Source organism: Orcinus orca, chromosome 1, assembly GCF_937001465.1.
Source record: "Orcinus orca chromosome 1, mOrcOrc1.1, whole genome shotgun sequence".
Taxonomy (NCBI): domain Eukaryota; kingdom Metazoa; phylum Chordata; class Mammalia; order Artiodactyla; family Delphinidae; genus Orcinus; species Orcinus orca.
The window spans coordinates 48,786,397-48,808,438 of NC_064559.1; the positions used below are offsets into that span (position 1 = coordinate 48,786,397).

Genomic DNA, 22,042 nt, shown 5'->3' on the forward strand with positions numbered 1-22,042 from the left:
GGCACAGCACAGACACTCAACAAAGGCTAGTGAAAGAGCCGTGATGCAGGAATTTACAATGATGATGAAACACCCATCATCTCTGCTTTAAAAGCAGATTATCTCCACACTTGCAGGTTGTGTTTACATTTCACTACCATATTAACTGAGCAAAGAAAATAGCATATATAAATAACTAAAATATTGAGAAAAATACGACAAAGGCTGTGACTGGTTAGAAAGTATAGAGGTTCAGCAGGGGACTGATAATTCCACTTAGGGAGGCTGGGAAGGAGACTTCAAGGACAAGGTGGATCTGGAATAAATAGGGTGAAATCCTACGATCCTCTTTCCCTCTGACTGTATTGAGAGCTGCTATTTGTCTGGCCCTACTCTGGTGTCCTCCTTCTAGAGAGCTGGCCACACCCTCAGGCAGATAGATCTAGGCCAGCATGTGAACCCTCCAGCTCCTTCTCCTTCCTCAGAGAACTCCACGCTATTTTATGGCGTCAGTGTAGCAGTGCTTTTGTCTACACTCAGCCCCCACTCCCCCACTCCTTTAGGCCTTGCTGGATGACAGCTATGATAATTCCACTCAGGTTAGGGGTGCTAATGGTGATACACCATCTATTCCTTCAAGAAAGCAGTTTGCTTTTTCTTATAAAATGTCCCTAGCCTTTAGGAGTGGCACTAATGCTGGAATTCTGGGGCAGTGGCAGAGCCCCCCACAATGTCCTTGGACTTATGGTCTTTTGGAACTACCAAATCTCCTTACAGAGATCAGAGGTTGAAAAGGGATGGCTCCTAAATGTGTTTCGTTTGACTTTCACAACGTTAACATTTCTTTTCATGTTAAAAAAAAAAAAAACCTTTGTTTGAAAAGCCAGACAAGGGAAATGCAAATCAAAACCACAATGAGATATCACCTCACACCTGTCAGAATGGCTATCATCAATAAGAACATAAATGTTGGCAAGGACGTGGAGAAAAAGGAACCCTTGTACACTGTTGGTGGGAGTGTAAATTCGTGCATCCACTATGGAAAACAGTATGGGGTTTCTCAAAAAAACTAAAAATAGAACTACCATATGACCTAGCAATTCCACTCCTGGGTATATACCTGAAAAAGACAAAAACACTAATTCGAAAAGATGCATGCATCCTAATGTTCATAGCAGCATTATTTACAATTGCCAAGATACGGAAGCAAGCTGTGTCCATTAACAGATGAATGGATAAAGAAGATGTGATATATATACAATGGAATACCACTCAGCCATAAAAAAGAATGGAATGTTGCCATTTGCAGCAACACAGATGGACTTGGAGGGCATTCCGCTAAGTGAAATAAGTCACACAGAGAAAGACAAATACTGTATGATAGCACTTACATGTGGAATCTAACAAATATAACAAACTAGTGAATATAACCAAAAAAAAAGAATACTCGCAGATACAGAAAACAAACTAGTGGTTACCGGTTGGAAGAGGGAAGGGGAGAGGGGCAATTCAGGGTTAGGGGGTTAAGAGGTACAAACTATTAGGTATAAAATAAGCTATAAGGATACATTGTACAAGGGGAATATAGCCAATATTTTATAATAACTATAAATGGAGTATAACCTTTAAAAACTGTGAATCACTATGTTGTACACCTGTAACTTAGATAATAAACAAAAGAAAACCCGATGATCTAACAAGGCCAGGCCCGCATTTCCATACAGCACCAACTGGCTGGGAAGAGCAGTGGCTGTCTGCTTTGGAGGCACAGAAGCCCCCCGGGTCACCTCAGGGATTTCAGATACCTGCCTGACTGTAGGTGTGAGGTTTGCAGCCCTTGACAGAAGATGCTCAGGGCTCCAGTCACAAATGGGCCCAGGGAAATCACCCAGAGGTGTTACCATATTTGTCACAAAGGCACCCCAAACAGCAGGGCTAGGGTGGCAAGAGGATGCTAATTCTCTCTGGGGACTTTGCTCCCTTCCCTATTTTCCCACCCTACGCTACCTCCCTAGGGTGCCTGGGTTTATGTTCATTCTTGCAGGCACTGAACCAGTTATTGGCCAGTCACCACAGAGAGTGGAAAGAATGAGATTGGGTAATTATTCTCCCCACTGGCTGGCCGTTTGGGGCTTGTTGCTCCTGGAAGGTGAGAGATGGCATAGGCCAGTTCACTTGGAAAGGCTCCACTGGCTTTCCACTGCCTCATCTCTTCCTTCGTGAGCGCTACAAACACCTCTTAGCACCTGTGGGGAGAGTGGCCCAGAACCAAACTCCATGCTTGCTGTAGACATTCTCATACTTTTTGTTTTGTAAACGTGAACAGATTTTTAACGCTTCAGTTTTGTTTTTTGTTGTTGTTCTTCTTTGGCCATGCCCCATGGCATGTGGGATCTTAGTTCCCCCACCAGGGATTGAACCTGCGCCCCCTGCCTTGGAAGCGCAAAGTCTTAACTACGGGACCATCAGGGAAGTCTTAACTACGGGACCATCATACTTAACTCCAATGTAATGTCTTAATTTCAGTTTTCATTGGTTCAGATTCTTTGTCTTAGGACCACGATTTTTTAAAAATAAAAGTACTTATCTTTTTTCATATTACAGAAGCTATATATTTTAGAAAGTACACACAATAAAAGAGAAAAAAAAAACCACTCAGGATCTCCCTAGAGATTATTACTCTCATTAGTTTGATATTTTTCTATTCACAAATACACAATATAGTATTTTCTTAAATAAATGTAGTCATATTGTACATAGTACTGTAATACTTTTTTCACTTAGCATTCCAAATTGGATATTTTCCCACATTCTCAGATATTGTTACTATACTGGCTGCACAGCATCTCATTGTATGGAAGAACATAATTAATTTAGCTAAGCCTCTATTCTTGGACATTTAGTTTACTTCCAAACTATGTAAGAGGGGGGAACGTTTATCAAATGATTTTTGCCACAAATCGAGGCCTAGAGCAGGTGAATTGTGAAACTGCATGTAGATTATATCTCTTCTCTTAGCGTATATGGATAATAGAATTTTTCTGAAGCAGCTTTTCAGAGAAAAATCCCTACTGCTGTACATTTCTTCTCCTGGTGCATCACACACGGTGAAAGACTTTCACTTTGAGAACACGAATCAACAGGACAGGTTCTTTTCATAACTGGCATGAGCTGGCATGCATATCAGAAAATCTGATGTTCTATCTCTTTGGCTATTATATGTATAGTTCACCATTCAAAATCAGATGGAAGTTATGTGCCCTTTCTGGCAAAATAACTACTTGGTTACTTCAAAATTCCTTTGGCAGAGAAGCATGCAGGGACTATACCTACCCCACCTTGCCAGAGGTAGAAAACATCCTGTTCTGGAAATCTGGGTCATTTAGTCTCCCAGAATAGTTCCAAAGACAATAATCTATACAACTCCGCATCCAGCAGGCCAGGCCCTTTCTGACTGGTTGGGTAACAGGTCTGTTGTTACTAGAGGGTGTTGTGAAGATTCCCATGGTGAAGTCAAGGGCATTTGAGGGAGAAAACACAACGTTTTTCTAGACATTTTGGCCAATCTGAAATGGACTTTTCTGTTCTAACGACTGTGAATGTACCCAAAGGAAAGTGATTTCTTGAAACAACTAAGGAAAGCAAGTCTTTCACTCTAGTGTAGAAAAAGATGTGAGTTGGGATGGGATAGACCTTCCTTTCCAGCTATGTGTTAATCTTTAGGATCTTGGTTTCATCAACTGCAAAAATAGAGATAACAGCTCTCTCTCACTGAGTTGCTGTCAAGATTTAAGTGGAATATGTCCATTAAAATGCCCAGCATGAAGACTGACACATAATCTTTAGCCAATCAGTATTAGCTTCCTTTCCCCGTGAAATAACAAAATTATTCACTCATGAAATAACCAAATTTACCACACACTGTGCTAAATGCTGAAGATACAAAGATAAATAAGATACGTGCTCAGTCCCTGTGTATGGTCTGGTACCCAATAAATATCTGCATAAGGTTAAGCAGCTCATAGCCTGTTGGGAGAGACAGGCATGTAACAAACAGTTATTGTAATAACTCTCATAAATAATTGTGATGTAATGTGAAAAGGTAGGCACAGGATACTGTGGGACCACAGAGGAAGGACTCTATAATGCTTTCTATGGAAAATGGGGAAGAATCACCAGAGGATGGTTTTGACGGATGAATAGATGTATTCAATTGGAGCAGAGAATGGAGAGGGTGACGGTAGAAAAAGGCAGAGGAAACAATGTGTAAAGGCACAGAGGGAAGAAAGGGGATGCGGTGTTTGGGGAAATAGAAACGTGGCAGGAGATGTAGACTGTAAAGGACTTCCTATGTCAGCCCAGGCTCCTGGGCTTTAACCTTCAGACCAGTTCATCCCAGACTTTTATGTGCTAAAGAATCATCTGGGGACACCGTTAAAATGCAGGTTCTGGTTCAGTGGTATGTAGCAGTGCCTGAGTTTCTGCATTTCTAGCAAGTTCCTACGTGATGCTGGAGCTAATGGTCCATGGTCTGTACGAGTAGCAAGGCTTAGACAAAAGGGAATTCAGACTCTTAAAGAGTAAATCTAACAAATGATTAGGTTTATTTATGAGGACTGGACTACAGTGTGGAGGATAGATTGGAGTTGCAGGTACTCAGGCATTCTTACTTAATGGAGATCACCACAATATCCCTAATAATATTTACCATCAGAGGACTTCAGACTCTTAGCATTTGAATGGGCCTTAGAGATAATGTGGTTGAACTCTGTCTCTTCATAAAAAATGAGAGAAATTTACAAGTTGACAAGAGCTCCCCAGGGTCAGACAGCTAGTGGTATCAAAGCTGGGGGTCAAGAACCCAGATACTCTAACTAAAATCTTTTTAACCATGTTTTTGCTGACAACTTTCCCACTCTAGGACATCAACTTATATTCAGAGTTGAATCATTAGAATTATGAAGAAAAAATGTTCAGCCATTCTGAATTACGGAGGCCATGGTTTACTCTAAGAGCCAGGTTAGGAAAACTCCTATGATGGCTGGTCCCCAGGCAGAATTTCCAGGTGTTAGATGCCATGTGGCTCTTCTTTCTGTCCTGTCTCTTAGAAACATGTCAGAAATGCAGATTCCCTTGTGGGCAAGTGGGTTAATGGCTACCTGCTATTGGTGGGTGCTCCAAACCTGCTTCATACCTATAGGAATGTTTGGATGGAGCAGAAAGATGGAGAGAAAAGGGAACTAACAAAACTTACATGTCTACTATGTGCCATGTACTGACACACATTTTGATTTAATTTAAATTCTTACAAGGCCCTTATTAAAAAAAATGCATTTTTATTTTTATTTCACACCTTAGGAAAGTGAGGGTCCTAGAAGAGAAGAGAATTCATGAAGAAAGAGGAAATTGTGTAATGGAGGCAACAGGGCCAGAGGTATTTGGCAAACAGAGAAGGATCCGGAAAAGCAGAGTCGTTTTAGTTATATCTAATATGCGTGGGTCCTGGTGTCCCAGAAAAATGGCAGGATAGAGAAAGCACAGTGACACTCCGCAGGTCCCAGATGAACAAACAAGACTTAGAAGAAGCCACTTCTAGGCTAAGAGGGGTCTGATTAAAACGGTTAAAGTAGCATCAACCAGATGTAGTGTTTTGAGCTTGCAAACAGGATCTTACTCCATGACAGGAAGTAAATCCTGTCTGCTCATACAATCACATGCCTTCTGTTTTATCTGCCCAACAAGTGGCTGACACATTGAGGAGGAGCTGACTTTAGTCTTTCTTAGGGCTTGTGGAAATGGAGAAGCAACAGAAAAAAAAAAATTGCTATTAACCACTGAATGATTTACATGCCATCTCAGCAAGAATTTTATTTAGACCGAGTAAAGATGTGATTTTTCAAGAATCTTAGAAGCCAGAAGTCTTGAACTCCAATGATCTCAAGGAAAACTGTGATATGGTCAACTTTGAATGAGAATGGTAAAAGTCATAAGAAATTTCATCTACTTTAAAGGGGTAGGGTTAAGATTTACAAAATTCAGTAACAGAAGACCAAAAATGTAAAAGTCTTACTTAAAGATACCTTAAATACCTCATCTTCTGTTTACTTCTTATGCCACAATAGCAATTCAAACTTATTGACCTAAGCACATACTGCCCCCGTGCTAAACACTACTATATGGATCATCCCATTTTAATATTCACAACTCCATGATGTAGGTATGACTACATTTAAGTTTGATAGAGGAAGAAAGGAGAAGCTTAAAGAAGCCAGAATTCTGACTGTTTTGGCAAACTGACTCCTCTAACAGGTTAAAACACTTAGATCCAGATGCTGGATGAATCCCCAACTTATTAATGGCAATGTCCAGGGGGTAGTTATATATTGCTCATGGACGCCCGGGGCACATGACCACTAACTGCTAGTACCAGCAAAGGGACCGCCATAATATTCACTGGAAAATGCTTGCTTGGGTAACAATTTCTCAGCAATCATCTGCTGTTACCGCCCTCTTGCAAGCTCCCAAACATTTAACCAATGTTGAAATGTGACTGTAAGACATGCCTAAGGGGGCCGTCTGGCAGCTACCTTCCCCACTTTCCTCACGGTAGGACAATTTCATCACGTCCACGGACAGTCTAGAGACAGGATCTAGAGGCCAGAACTTGATATCAAATCCTGCTAAAATGAGATTCTCCTCACCCAACTCCACTGGCCTTATTTGGGAAGGCCAGGGCTCTGCTGAAATGCAAGAATTTGCTTTGTGGGGCTACAGACACTGGGAGGAAGGCAAGCTGCCGTATCTTACCTCGTCTCCTTCTGCACTGTTTGTGATATAGAGACCTCTTGTCTGACTTGGGGTCAGAGACAGTGCAGGGGCAGAAGCTGCAGAGTCTAATCGACCGCTGCTATAGAGACCTTCTGACCATTGGGGTGGAGGGAGATCCCTTTAGTCCCAAACCATAGTTACCCATGCTCAGTCATTGGCGTGATGGTCGCAGCAACAAGACCTTGAAGTTTCTTCTTCGGGGAGGCCATTGAGCTGCTGAAAAAGTCTGGAAAACATACAGCGTAATTCCTCTCCTTCTTCTAGGAATGTCAATTAATGATAAAACTCCGGGGCAAAGTCTGTTCCCACAAAGTTTCGAACTGTGAAAAATGCTTACAAGTATACAAACACACAGAGCAAATGAGAAGAATGTAAAATGTGACAGCTCCATTTTATAGAGAAGGAAACTATATTTTAAAGACAGGAGATTTGGAGACAAGAAGAGAGCAATGTTCTGGGAAAATACCATTGGAAAGGCCTCCTGTTTTATCTATATGGATGACTGAGGCAATCTGAAACCTCAGAGAGCAGGGGTGAATGACAGCAGAAGAAAGAATATGAACCTAACTCAGCGAGGTCGAATATATACAAAATTACTTATTGCTCAAGTTGAAATATGGTCAGGAGAAAAGAGACATTCTTATCTCTTTCTATACCTTCATACTGTTAAGCAAGAATCTCCCCTAAAATCAGTACTTAAGTCTTAAGGCTTCAGTGTGATCTACAAGACTATCTTCAGATTTACCTAACTATCCTTTCATATGCTGGTTTTGACCAGTTTTCCCGTTTTTTCCTAGCTCTAGTAAATCGCATCACAAACATTTATTCACCTCTCCCCCACTAGACCAAGCTCCCCCAAGACAGGAAACAGATTTCATTTGCCTTTGTTTCCTCTGCACTGAGTGGTTTGCTGGAAATCTCATGTTCAATTAAAAAGTGATGAATATATGGGTGATTGAATGAGGTGTTCAGATTGTAGCTTGATGACGACTTCCACAGATGGAGAGATCGCTTCTGAGACAGTGAACCTGGCAACACTCATTTGAGGCAAAAGCATCCCTCACCACCTGGCAGAGAGTGTACCTGTCCACAACCAGCGTAAAAAAAGCCAAGAAGTTGCCCACAACAGGCAATGAGAGGCAACAGAGCATCCTGGTTAATAGCCTGCATTCCATAGGTAGACTGCCTGGTTCAACCCACAGCTCTGCCACTTAACTAGTTATAGAAGAATTGTTGTTTTTTGAGCTGTAGGACATGAAAATTCGAAGCCACAAATGCAAAGTCTAACAATTGAAGAAGAAAATAAAATATAATCAGACAGTATTTGGTGACAATTGTACAAAAGATGTTTGGCTTAGAGAAAATACAAGAGAGGGTATATTATAGTTCTGAGGTCCCTGGCACATTTAAAAACACAAATGCCCACTAGCAACTTACATCTTACCCACATAATGTAATAATTATGAACTATCTCATTTTGTTTGTTCTTTATAACTGTTAATCTCATCTCCCCAAATAGGAGTATGAACTTCCAGAGTAGAGATCATTCCTTCTACTTTTTCTGTATCTCCCAAGAGTCCTGGCTCAGGTGAGCCCTTGAAGCTAGAAACAGGGCAGAACAAGGACAAAAACATGAAAGGGTACAGTGTGGCAAAACTTATTGCTTTTGTGAAAGGCCAACGATGATACCTCCCCTTATAAACAGATACATCCCTGGTGAGGCTTGCTCCTGAAATTAAGCCCAAATCCTTCAAGTAGCTTTGCTCTGTACTGAAGGGCAATAAAGGGGAACCTTAACAGATATATAGGGTACTAGGGTTTCTCTGACTTTTCCTAGTTTGAAGATGAGACTAACTCCTGTTGGAAGTTTTGGAAGAGAAATGTAATCACCTGGCCCATGGGGAAAATGCAAGGCCAATAACACAGGCCCAGTCTACCCCAGAGGAAGGTCTGAGCATCAAATGAGGTTGATGTTGTGCCCGCTGCGCATCTTCCCTTGGCCTTCCTGCATGCACCTCAACTCGAGAGCCCAAAGCGAACCTGCCACCTGGTCTTCTAAACAATTTCTTCCTTTGCTCCTTAGAGTAGAGGGGTTAGAGCACCAGCTCTGGAGACAGACTTCCTGGGCCTATATCCTGGCTCCATCACTTACCAGCTGGGTGACTTTGGGACTGTTATTTAACCTCTCTGTGCTTCAGTTTCCCCTTCTGTAAATGGGGATAACAAGCATCATATTTCACAGGGTTGTTGAGAGAATTAAAGTACTTAATTCTTGTAGAATGATTAGTAGCAGTGCCAGGCACATAGTAAGTACAGGTTCAGTCCCCTCCATGAAGTCTTGTCTGCTGACCACAGGACATTAGCAAGTAGCATTCCTTTATCAGCACACTCTTTCCTGTCATCTCAGCTCCACTGGTACCCCCCTCCCCAACCCTGGCTACTCTTTTCTATTCAGAGTCTAAGTCATTTCAGTTCCAACTGTTATCTTCTTTCCCTGCAATCCTTCTCTCCCGCCTTACTGCCCCTCTCCTAACTTACCCTTTGTTACCTCTTATCTAGACCATTGGGCACAACTCCATGTCCAAGGGGCCCGTAGGGACTCAAGAAAGTTCAAGTGATAAGAGTCCAGAGAGCTAGGTTCCACATTAAAAGTCTCCTAAATTGAAAAGTACTAGGCTGTACACCCTAGATTTCCATATTCTTGTGCTTTTGGCTGCATTTCTTTCATATTTAGAGCAGTTACAAGGATATTCTTAGGATGGTCAAAAGCTTGGACTGGCAGATAGATAGATATAGATATCCATATATCTCAAATTAAGTGCACTTAAATACAGTTTGATTGGTTAAAGATATGGGGCCTGGGAGTCACTGTCCGAATCTCAACTCTCTTCTTCAAAATAGTCAGGCTGCCAGAGTAACCGCCCAGTAGCTCAGACATTTCTGATCTTCCTTTTGCCCTGCCGGAAAAAGGCCAGTTAACTTCTTCCTGGCTTCCACAGGACAAATACCAAATTCCAAGGTCTGGGTCTCCATACAGATGTCTTCACACCTGAAGTGCACTAGCCCAGTTGGTCCCCACTGCTACCTACCTTGTGCTGGCTTGTCCGGCTCTCCCACCCGGAATGGCAACATCTCCCACTTCAGCTCCTTCAGTATAACCAACTTTCAGAACTCACCTTAAAAACTAGAGAACATTCTCTGATGCCCTAAATGAAAATAACTTCTTACTCTTCAGAATTCCCTCAAACATTTGCTTTTCATTAAAAACTTTACATAAGAGATATCAGCAAGGTAGTTTTGGCTCGTCCGTCTAGAGTGTAAGCCATCAGGGGGCAAGAACAGCTTCAAAAATCTGTCTTTGCACAGAGCAATACACAAAGTAAACGAGCAAAGACTGCTGGCTTTGTAAACTGTGAAACTGCTACAGGAGGAGATGGGGTAAAAAATCACAACAACCGTAACTGAGAATGGTCCAGATTTTGTAAATTCGAGTTTTAAATAAAAACTGGGTAATGTTATGCTTTCAAATTCGTCATAGTTTGTATCAAAAACAAATAGAGGGCTTCCCTGGTGGCGCAGTGGTTGAGAGTCCGCCTGCCGATGCAGGGGACACGGGTTCTTGCCCAGGTCCAGGAAGATCCCACACGCCCCGGAGGGGCTGGGCCCGTGAGCCATGGCCGCTGAGCCTGCGCGTCCGGAGCCTGTGCTCCGCAATGGGAGAGGCCGCAACAGTGAGAGGCCCGCGTACCGCAAAAAACAAAAACAACAACAAAAAACCCCACAAATAGAATGTTCTCCAGCCTACGGCTTAATGTGAATTTAGAATGTTACTACTGAAACACTTGGGCAGGGCCTATTACTCTCGAAATCTTACACCTTTATCCACAGACAAGAACCCTTAGTGCAAAGAATTCAGGTTGCCTAAGTCAAATTCTCTTAAAAGGGAAAAGTTAAAAAAAAAAAATCTCTGGGGAAGGTGGAGGAGGAGGATGCAGCTCTGGGCATGAGGAATCACTCGAGAGAGAAATATTAATACTTGGAAAGGAAGAAACAAATAGAGAACCTAAACAAACAAACAAAAATGCAGAAATACAATTTCCCATCAAATGAAGCGATTGTATCACACTTAATCACTAAACTCTCTTCCCCCCAGTGGCTGCCTCTGATCATTTTGAAAAAAGGATCCTTAGGGCCCGGCTCTGTGGTCTGGACAGAATCCAGGGGAGTGGGTCCCTCCACCCCGCCCGTACAGACACTCGCCCGGGCCGGGAAGGTGTCGCGTTCACACTTCCTCAGGCTCCATTTCCCAGCTCCCCTGTTTTGCCCTTTGCGTCCGGCCGTCAGCGCCTCGCCCACCGCCGAGTCCAGTGCCCCGGCCCTCTACCCCCATTCCCTGGCTGTCGGTCAGTCTCCATCCGTCCGTCCGTCCGTCAGTCCACGCGTGCGTTACCGCGCTCACCCAGACGCCGCTGGTCCACCTCCGCCGCTCCGCGCCGCGCTCCCAACCGCGCTCTTTATCGCCGGGGCCGCGCACCACGTGCCCGCCCCGCCCCGGGGCCTTGGGGCTGTAGCGCCGCCCCGCGCCGCCCCGCGCTCCCAAAGCGTTAGGCAAAGGTGGAGCTCCCTCTTTTTGAGGGGGCCCCCGAACGCCGGGGCCTGAATGAACATGGGCGCGCAGTCGCAGCTTCCTGATAGTTGCGAGCGTCTGAACTTGCACTTGGGTGCCCGCAGCGCGTGCTCACCCGCGGCTCGGCTCTGCTGCAGCCCCCCCTTCTTCTGCTAGGCCTTTCCTAGCACTTCCGCGTCCTGGGCTCCTTTCCGTCTTAACTTTTCTTCTGTCCAGGGCCCTGCAACAACAGGTATTTTGTGGTCCACTTGCAGGAACGTCAAGAGTTTATTTTCTAATATCAAGTGCTGTGTTAATCAGAAACACAGCCATAAACAAGTCCTCAGCTTTCTCTTGCTGATGTGAATTAACCTCAATTTTCCATAAACGGCAATGGCTGATGCTTGTTTCATTTAGAAAAAAATGAATTTCTCAAAGTGCTTTCTGGTTTGCAAAGTGCTTTTATATCCATTAGGATAATTCTTTCATTGCACACAGCACCAGAAATTAATTCATTAATGAATTCGTAAAACAGTTCTGTGTGGTGGGTACTATTTTTTTAATTCATATTTTACAGATGAGGAAGCATTCTCCCATTTTATAGATCAGAAACCGATGTTTAGACAGTTAAGTGATTTGCCAGGCCATAGACCCAGTGAGTGGTTGAGCCGTCGTTTGATTTCAAGTAGTCTGGGAGCTGTTACTATTAACTGCTATTCTGTTATCCTGTAAAAAAGGAAGGAAGGAAGGAAGAGTCCTAGTGACACCTATTTGTTTTGTAGTGTTAAAAAGAATATTATATTCCAAGGGGACAATGTTAGTTTTTTTTTTCAGTCACATTTTAATATATGCAAAATTAAGTATTTCAACACCCAAAAGATATAAGCCATTAGGGTTAATATTGTCAGCCAATAAGCCAGTATTCTGAATATATTTTATATAATATTTTATAAATAAATACATGTTTATATAAATATATAAATGTTTATATATATTTGGTAGTACCCAGCAGTTCCTTATTATAATGTGTTAGGATTTGCTAAGAAGCAGATGCTGAAATGGGAGTTGCTGTGCAGGAGATTTTTGGGGAGAGGGAGCAGGAAAAGGCGGGGAGAGCCTTTAGGTTGTCATAGATGGCTGACACCCTTGGAAGGAGAGATGGAAAGAAAGAGGGGAGGGTAGAAAGAGTCTCATTAGAATGGGGGGCGGTGCACATCCCAGTATCCACTATCTGCCCTGAAGAAACTCACAGCCTCTACTGTGAATTGTGGGAAAGGCATTTATTTAAAAAAAAATATACAGACCTGTGCAAAGATGCTAAGAAACCCTGAGGGGAGACTCTCAGTGGGCTAGTTGAGCGGGTGTGTGTTTATGTGTAAGTGTGTGCATGATGAGGCAAGAGAGTGTTTCAGGAAAGTCTTCCTGCGGGGGAGGTGACACCTGTCTTAGACAATTGAGTAGGCCTTAGAAGGGAAAGACAGTAAAATCTCACTGCTGGCCTAAAGTCCTCTGACACTTTTCTGATGAGTGGCAAGGGCTCTGTGACATTTCACTCTTGTTATCCAGTATTATTTCATCACCTTTATTAACTTTTCGTGCTTTTGTTTCCTGCCCCCTAACACCACTGTGATGGTGCTCCAAGCAGGCACCGGGTCCTATTTCTTTGTTTTTCCCACAGTGCAGAGAGCACAGTGTCTGTCCACCTGCAGGCCAGGAGTGTGGGGTTTGGAGGCATTGACTCCCTTCAACTCTCCTTTGTTTTTTTAAAAATATTGGGGTTCCACATCATATTTTGTTCACTATAACTCAGGTTTGAAACTCGGTGATGTAGAGGAAAGAGCTTGGGGGATATAGAGCCCTGTAATTGATCAGATTGGCCACATGTTCCATCCTTGGAGCAGGATGCGGAGCCAGGCTCCTGGACTGAGGTAAAGGGTGGTTTCCCAGAAAGGTTGCCCTCACCTTCTTGGGAGGTTGCTGAAAGGTTCTAGAACCAATTTGAATGTATATGTGTCAGGGAGGGGGTTTTGCCACACTGACAAGGAGCAGTTCCCTGACACCAGCTGGGTATCCTGTAATTTAACTCAGTTCTTACACTGTTAACCCAGAGCATCAGATTCCACAAGGGTTCAGTCCTGCCCTCCACTTCAGCTGCCACTTTAGAGCCGGGTTGATACCTGTGCTTCTCACCAACTGGCTGTAAATCAGAGGTTCCCATGACCCCCCTCCTTGGGTTGGATTAATTTGCTAGAGGGGCTCATAGAACTCAGAGAAACATTTTCCTTACTAAATCACCGCTTTATTATAAAAGCATATGACTCAGGCACAGCCAGATGGAAGAGATGCATAGGGCAAGGCATGGGAGAGGTTGACGAGCTTCCATGCCTCCCCAGCTGACCACTCTCTGAGTGAAACCGAGCAGGGCCCTGTGGGCCTCCAGGGCATGGAGGCCTCTTTTTGTCCCCCATTTCTTTTTTTATTTTTTTTTTGCGGTACGCGGGCCTCTCACTGTTGTGGCCTCTCCTGTTGTGGAGCACAGGCTCCGGACACGCAGGCTCAGCGGCCATGGCTCACGGGCCCAGCCGCTCCGCGGCATGTGGGATCTTCCCGGACCTGGGCACGAACCCATGTCCCCTGCATCGGCAGGCGGACTCTCAACCACTGCGCCACCAGGGAAGCCCTTGGCCGGGCTTCTTCGACAATATTCAAATAATTACAGAGGCAAGACTTCCTTTTGAAGGATGTTCAGCCTGCATTAGCTGTTCCCCACATGAACCTTAGGCCTTTGGGAAACACACAAGTGAGTCTATTCTACTTGTGACAATAGTCTGTAAGGTTCCCCAGAGATCTCAAAGAGAAATAAGCATGTCTTCCAAAGCATCCCGAAGCCCAGTAGCAGCTTATATTATGCGTAAGGTAAAAACTCACCACTAGATGGCAGTCTATCAGCAGAAATTGCTTTCTCTTTTAATGAATACTTTCTGGACTGAAAGTTTCTGGGAATATCAGTAAACAATAAAAATATTAGCTAATCTTTTCTTTCTCCCGTTTCCCCATCCTCCTTTCCCCCAAATCTATGCAGATTACATCTTTAATTTTAAATGTTTTTAATCCTTGTTTCTCTCATTAATATAAAAAATAATGAGAAAAAAAAGATGTATAAGAAACACAGAAACTAGACGTGGAAAATTCTGTTTCCCCACCCCACATACTAGCCCTTTGGGTTTTGACGATGAAGATGACTATAAGAAGAGGTATATTCAGTGGTCTTGACCTTTTGATATGTAGAGGATACTTAAAAATCTGGTTCAAGTCTATAAGTATTTTCTCTCTCAGGGGAAAAAAAACATTCTATGCTTCCTTTCAGCATTTGAGGTGAAGATGGAGCAATTAGGAGAAATACATTTCGGCTGTTTTATGAAAATTTATTATATGTACCTTTTGAATGAAAGGAAACTCCCTGGAAGGAATTCATTGAGGTAAGTGCAGTTCAAAATTTTTTACCCAAGGCTGGTTTGATTCTGGATAATATCTGAATTTAGGTGCTAATAGTTCAGGTTCAGGAAGGCTTAGGCCCCCTCTGTCAGCTGGTAGCAGGGACAGGAGCCCAGATGGCCTCTGGAGGGGGACTTGGGGAGGTTTTGCTGGTCCTGTCCCTCCTTATTCTTTCTATCCAAGCCGTCAGGGCATCATTATCCTGGTCCAGCACTCTCAGATTCCAGCTTTCAGTGGTATTTCCACTGTCCTCATTGGTCAAGTTCTTCTGGGTCTACTGGAAAGCTCCCATAAGTTATTCCAAAGTGTTACTCTTTATTCCTGTGCCCCATTTCTCAGGTTAGGTACCTTAGTTATAGCTAAATTATGTTAGCTCTGAAAGTAATACATACAGTCTATATTTGGTCATGCATGTAAAGGTGACCAAAGTAGGTAAAAAAAGCAAAACACAGAACCGTATTCAATTCTTCCATCTGTATTAAAAGAAGTAAAGGTAGGGCTTCCCTGGTGGCGCAGTGGTTGAGAGTCCGCCTGCCGATGCAGGGGACACGGGTTCGTGCCCCGGTCCGGGAAGATCCCACGTGCCGCGGAGCGGCTGGGCCCGTGAGCCATGGCCGCTGAGCCTGCGCGTCCGGAGCCGGTGCTCCGCAACGGGAAAGGCCACAACGGTGAGAGGCCCGTGTACCGCAAAAAAAAAAAGAAGTAAAGGTGTTTGTAGGGATATACCTGTATATGCAAATAAGTTATCTAGAAGGATAACAGTGATGTTCAGAATACTTAACAACTGGTTCAGCACTGGCAGACAGGGATGGCTGCTGGCCTTCGAGCTGGAGGGATGCTGGAGACCCCCTAGTATCTAAGCTTTAACCCTTTAATGATTGGTTGAAATTCTGGGCGGCCAGCACTCCACGGGCTCAAAACAGTGGCTATTTACCAACCTGAAGGGAAATATTTAAATATTTTAACCACCTGTGGATTATACTAGTGTATGCCAGCAGCTATCAACTGTTTCTCCTAGGAAAGGGGATTGAGGGAGGGAGGGACTTAATTTTCAACATGCCTTTTAGTAGTGTTTGGAATTTTTGTTTGTTTCTTCTTTCCATTGAACCATGTACTTGTGGATAGAATTTCATTTTGTTCAGCTCAGAAGGTAGGTAAGTCTTTTCTTAGAATTTGGTTCTGGACATTTCTGTCTAGTCATCTGACTCCAGTCTGTCTACAGCCTCGGGGCCATCTTCATTAGTTCCATCTTGCGGGGAAACTCCTCCACCCAGAGCTTTGCATAAGCCCCTCTGCTTGCCTGGCGGAACTCCCACCCCCATCCCCAAAGCTGGTGTCTGAATCTCCTTCTGTTACTTTTCTTGGACCTGCTATCTCTCCACCTACCAGACCGCAGTCCCATTACTAACTAGTGTAGGTATCACTCTGCTTAATCTTGTGACCAGGAGATAAGCACTTTTTTGTGTTCATACAACTTGTGTGTGTGTAGAACCTGTGTTTAATGAAGTTTTGCCTATGCAGCAGCACTGCTGGTAATGATTGTTATCTTAGTGGTGATGACTCACATTGCATTGGCTGTGCCTCCACCTGCCTGTGGAGTGGACACCCCTCCCTCCAGGTCTCCCCCAGTGTTCCTGGGAGGCATGTGGTACCTCTGTTGTGCTCCCTCCCATCGTTCCCTGGGAGACTTGCAGCTCCTTGTTGGTGTCCCCTGCCATGAAGCCATTGGGGGGCAGTGTCTCATCTCAGCCACTGTCACAGCCACTGTCAGCCAAAGTTGCTCTCTCCTGGGGCCTAAAGACATGGAGAGAAGCCCCTCCTCTTCCATTTTACCACCGTTTTTCACCCAGGTCCCAAAGCGGCATGACTTGTACCCAGTGTCTCACTGAGCCCCTTCCCTCTCTACCTGCAGGCTCTCCATCCACAGGCTCAGACATGAGTCTGTGGAGCTTAGGCAGGGAACCAAAGTTGGAGAGAAGATTTTTTTTCTTTCCCATGCCCCTTTCCGCACCCCAGGACTATTCCTTCCTATCCTTTCTCCACCCCCAAGGTGTCATAAAAGCATCTTCAAGCCAACCCTTCCCTTCAGTCTAATCAGCTCCTAACCAGGTCCACTGCTCCCTTAGATTTATCAGACAGAGTTGACTCTTAGTGGTGGGCACCACTGGGCTCAAGCTGACAGCCTGACCACACACATTCTATTCACACTTATCTCCCTGTGTGGTAGTTAACGGTTGGCCCCGTCAGACTGTGGGTTCCTCAAGTATGAGTTTCTAACTGTGTGGTAGTCAGCTTTGTCTCCCCGGCACCCAGGCCCTGCCTGTTTACACGGCAGACCTTGAAAAATACTTTTGAAAGAAAAATTGAACACAGTCATTTAGCACAGATACCCAAAAGAAAACAGCTCATCTTTACCAAAGGGAGACTCAGGCAACCCACCCAAACGGAGGAAAGCTATTCTTAAAGGGTGTCCTCTGTCCTACAAAAGTAGCCCTTCAAAGCTCTTTAGGCTCCTTGCGTTCTCAGGTGGAGAAGATCCGGGGTTAGAGCAGCACTTTCAGAGAGGCTTAAACTGAACTCTTTTTTTCCGTTTTATTTTTTGGCTGTGCCCCGCAGCATGTGGGCTCTTAATTCCTCTACTGGACCGCTAGGGAAGTCCTAAACTGATCTTGTTTTAAGAGAATAACATGTTGAACAACTATTTGACTAGTTACATTTTATCATGTACTTGCCAATCGAAAAAACAAAGACAAAAACAGGAAAGGGCACAGTATGGCAAAACATACTGATCAGAAGGGGAAAAGCAGATGATACACAGGGACAGAACATTTTATTTGTATCATTCCTAGTTCAGAGAAATAAGGTTAACTCAATGCTCCTTCCCCTACATGTTTATAGCGGGAGGTGAAAGTGACAGACTGAGGCATGGATTTGTTAATGCTGGGTATCAGGTGTTTCTTCGCTTATTATTTAGTTGAATAAGTCTGATGTCATGTGATAGACCACTAAGCATAAGCGATTCTTCAACCAAGAAAGAGAAAGAAATTGTATAACTCTATGATTTGTTCTCTGAGAAGCAAAACCATGATTCACGGCAAAGGCAGACACTCTTCAACTGGTGTGTGAGACAAGCAGAGGTATTCATTATGTTTATTATGATAATAATCATTCTTAACACTTCCTTCAAGGTGTAGCATTTGCAGAAATTGGAAAAAATAAGAATATTCCAGCAGGCTTACTGACACTCAGTGGTAATATCACAAATAATTACAGTCATTGAAATAATTTCAGAGATGAGAATGAGAGTTTCGTTTGAGAGAGAGAAAAAGAGAGAGAGAGAGAGAGAGAGAGATTTATTTAACAATCTGTTAACGATCCCGCAGCTCGTAAGAAGTCTCTCTAATTCCAAAGCATGACCTCTTTCCTCTACACGGCAATGCCTGCCCAATGGGAGAATGCTATCATGTAAAATCTTCAGATGAAGACCATCACGTGATCTTAAAAATGGTATTGTTTGGTGACATGTTTTGGTTTCCCTGTTCTATATACATAGAAAAACTTAGGTAGAGAGAAACGAAATGACTTGCTAGGTGATGAGGCAGGTTGGACTGAAGGATAGTGGCTGGAATGACCACGGTGCCAAGTGTTCTGTTCTCCAGCACCTTCTCTGTTTTCTACTCCACGTTCTAGATAACTCAGATGCTGGCTTAAAGCCCATTAGAAGATCAACCAGTCTCCCAACCCACCCACCAACCAGTAAACCAGCCAGCATCTGTCAAAGGCTCACTTTGTTGTTCTTGGAACAGTGTTTGTTTGGTGCTGTGGGAAATGCTGAAGCAAGACCAGACAGGGTTCCTGCCACCCTGGTGCTTGTAATCTACATGGAGAGACAAGACAAAGCTACATGACACAATTACAGAATCTGACAGAATATAATAAAGTGCTAAATTGTGTGGTGTAGGCAATTAGAGAAGAAGACAGTATATAATAAAGTGCTAATTGTGTGGTACAGACAATAAGTATAATAGGAGTTCAGTGAAGGGATGGATGAGTGTGGGCTGTAGTCTTCAGGAAAGGCTTCTCATCATGTCAGGCTGCTGTGTTTATCCAGTGCATGATGGGAAACTGAATATGAAATAGAAGACGGATTAAGAGCAAAATAACTGTGCTGTACCAGGCATCTCCTCTCAGTCTGGGCGAGGACAGAAAGAGAAGGAGTTCTGTGACAGGTGGCATTCTCCCTTAAAAAAAAAAAATCAAATTGAGAAAGGCCTTATTTTCTTTATTCATTGTGTTACAGAAAATTTCCTCTGAAACTTATTTTAAATGGAATAATGTGTTACATACACTAGGAGAGTTCAGTGTTTAAAGAAACTATGTTGTAAGTCCTTTTCATTAATGAAGAATACTTTTGCATAATAGATAATCACTTCCTAGTTTACACAGATTCCTTAAAGCAAGTAAAGAGATACTCTTGAATACTACTGGTGGGACTGACAAACCTATTACAAGGCAATTTGGCAATGTGTACCTCAAATCTTGAAAATGTGCATATGCTTCAGCTTGTCAATTTCACCTCTGGGAATTTATCCTAAGGAAGTAATCACAACCGACTGCAAGAATAACTTTTCTGCAAGGATAATTATCACAAAGTTGAGAGAAGCTGGGGATAACCTGAAAGCCCTCAAATAAAGGACTGACGAAATAAATTAACACACATGTAGAAAATGGCATGTGTAATTACTAAAATACTGTAGAAAAATATTTAATATAGTGGAAAATATTTACAAAATGTGGGTAAGTGAGAAAAGCAAATTCTAAAACTTGTAGAGTATGATTTCTTTTTTTTTTTTTTTCTTTATGCGGACCTCTCACTGTTGTGGCCTCTCCCGCTGCGGAGCACAGGCTCCGGACGCGCAGGCTCAGCGGCCATGGCTCACGGGCCCAGCCACTCCGCGGCATGTGGGATCTTCCTGGACCGGGGCACGAACCCATGTCCCCTGCATCGGCAGGCGGACTCAACCACTGTGCCACCAGGGAAACCCTGATTTCATTTTTGATAAAAATATGTTTTATGCAGAAAAACTTACCTGAGTGGTGAAGATATATGGAATTTCCACTTATTTATGCTTTTGTGTAATTTCCAAATGTTTCCCAAGCTACACGGTTTGCTCTGTAATAAGACATGTATTAAAATCCCATGGTCCTCTGATTTGGTTTGTTTTGAGAGTTTGAGTAGTCATACTCTGGACTGTCATCCGGTGAGTTTTCTTAGAGTGGGGCAGGCCTATCCTATAGAGATTCCTACAGACCTAGCAGCTGGAAGTGGAAGTGGAGGTGGTTGGAACTGAAGAACTCATGCAACAGAGGAGTTCCGGGCTAAGAGACAAGCATCAGAAGCACTGTTCCATTCTCCTTTGAATTAGAAACAATTCCTATTTAGCAGAATATACACCTTATTTCTTGAACTCACATCAGGTAGGAGATGTTTTAGAGGTATGCACATTTTTTAAGGCTCACACAACATGAGGTTTTAATAGCAAAGCCTTTCAGAGGGGGGCAGAAAGCCCAGGACATGAATCAATTTTTAAGACGTCTGGAATACTAAAAAAAAAAAAAAATAAAGCACCGAAACAGAGTTTGAGAAGTTGTATTTTAAATGTTTATCTTGAACACAAGAACAGAAAGTAAAACTTCATTTGGAGATTAGGTCAGAAGCCTAAACTTGAGATCTTTGGTGAATGTGGGCTCAAAGACAAATCAGGCACTGCCTTGAAACCCACATGAGGATGTGGAATCACTGAACAAAAACAACCAACGTCTGGAAAGGATTTTGGAATTTTTGGTCCACGGGATTTTCCATGTCTAAAGTGAAAACAAAATACTCTTTTTCTATTCTAAGGACTTGATTTGGAACTGTTTTGAAAGGGGCCTTTCTCTGAAACATTTCAATACAAAAGTTCTTTATTTTCTCATCCTATGACTCAGTGTCTTACATTTTTTTAGGTTTTGACTAAGGTCTTCAAATATATTTGTTTGAACCCCTTTTCATTAGTAATTTTCTATTTTTACCTCACCATCTAGCTTCTCATCTTCAGTTGGCCCAGTGAAAATAAAACACAGCAAAATCAGAATTTTACTTCCTTTTTTATGCTTCCCAAATATAGAGGAAATCCTTGGATACCCAGGTTTGGGGGAAGTCAAATCTTAGCTAAAACTGGGGCATGTCTGCCTCCCTTTTGAAGAATCCATCCTATAGGAAAAATTCTGTGGGCAGCATCCCTGGAGTACAGGTGAGGACTTGTCCCTGCACACTCCCTTGTCTTCCCATTACTTGGGGTTAATTAACCCTCTGTGCTCCAGGCTTTCCATTGGGTGGCATTGCACAGTGCTCAGCTGGAGAATGAGTGGCATATAGCAAGTAATTAAAGCATTTCTGACAAATGGCAGACAGCTGACATGGACAAGCCTTCTCTCCTACTACCTGTATGTAGAAGGCTGGATAAAACATGGCAGCAATTGAAAAGATATACAAGCAGTATTCAAAAAGTAAGGGAAATAGTCTAGTTCTCAGTATGAAAAAGGAACTCAGAACCCGTGTGATAACTGTAGCTGAATGTTGCTGGACCTGAATGTGGGTCCGAGAATCTGGGGGCTGGGGTGTTGAGGCCCATGCAGAGACAGGATATGTGGCCTCAGGCCAGGTTTAGGCAGGGCACTGTGACTAAGCTTGTCAGATTTAGCAAATAAAAATACAGAATGCTAGTTACAGTTGAGTTACACGTAAAAAAATGAATATTTTTTTTTAGCATAAGTATGTCCCAAAAGTTGAATGGTGCATACGTAAAGTAAAAGATATTTACCTGAAATTCAAATTTAACTGAGTATCCTGCCTAGAAATTGTCACACTGAGTGAAGTAAGTCAGACAGAGAAAGTCAAATATCGTATGAGATCGCTAATATGCAGAATCTAAAAAAAAAATGGTACAAATGAACTTATTTACAAAACAGACTCACAGACTTAGAGAAAGAACTTACCGGTTACCAGAGGGGAAGAGTGCAGGGGAGGGATAGTTAGGGAGTTTGGGATTGACAGGTACACACTGCTATATTTAAAATGGATAACCAACAAGG

The 22,042-nt window shown here is 43.1% G+C and overlaps 1 protein-coding gene and 1 long non-coding RNA gene across 13 annotated transcripts in view; one reads left to right on the forward strand and one right to left on the reverse strand.

Moving 5' to 3' along the window:
* NPL (N-acetylneuraminate pyruvate lyase) overlaps positions 1-11,539 on the reverse strand; it is a 216,786-nt gene extending 205,247 nt beyond the window's left edge. For 5 of the 9 annotated variants that reach the window (XR_007473719.1, XM_033437930.2, XM_033437932.2 and 2 more), the window contains exon 1: positions 11,267-11,477. Coding sequence is in view for 8 of the 9 variants with exons in the window: in XM_033437930.2 (XP_033293821.1) it covers positions 11,267-11,475 (209 nt within the window). In the remaining variant the exon portion in view is untranslated. Of the gene's footprint in view, positions 1-6,948; positions 7,034-9,896; positions 11,111-11,266 lie in introns of those variants that run through there. The other 4 variants (XM_049702707.1, XM_033437931.2, XM_049702614.1 and 1 more) reach the window with 4 other exon arrangements.
* On the forward strand, positions 11,106-20,120 carry LOC117203442 (uncharacterized). 4 transcript variants are annotated; one of them, XR_004486192.2, is made up of 3 exons: positions 11,106-11,210; positions 14,781-15,401; positions 15,617-20,120. It is a non-coding gene; the product is annotated as an uncharacterized LOC117203442 (long non-coding RNA). The 4 variants fall into 4 exon arrangements; XR_004486190.2 differs by lacking the exon at positions 11,106-11,210 and adding an exon at positions 11,532-11,666; XR_004486193.2 differs by lacking the exon at positions 11,106-11,210 and adding an exon at positions 11,678-14,667.
* The last annotated feature ends 1,922 nt before the right edge of the window (positions 20,121-22,042 follow it).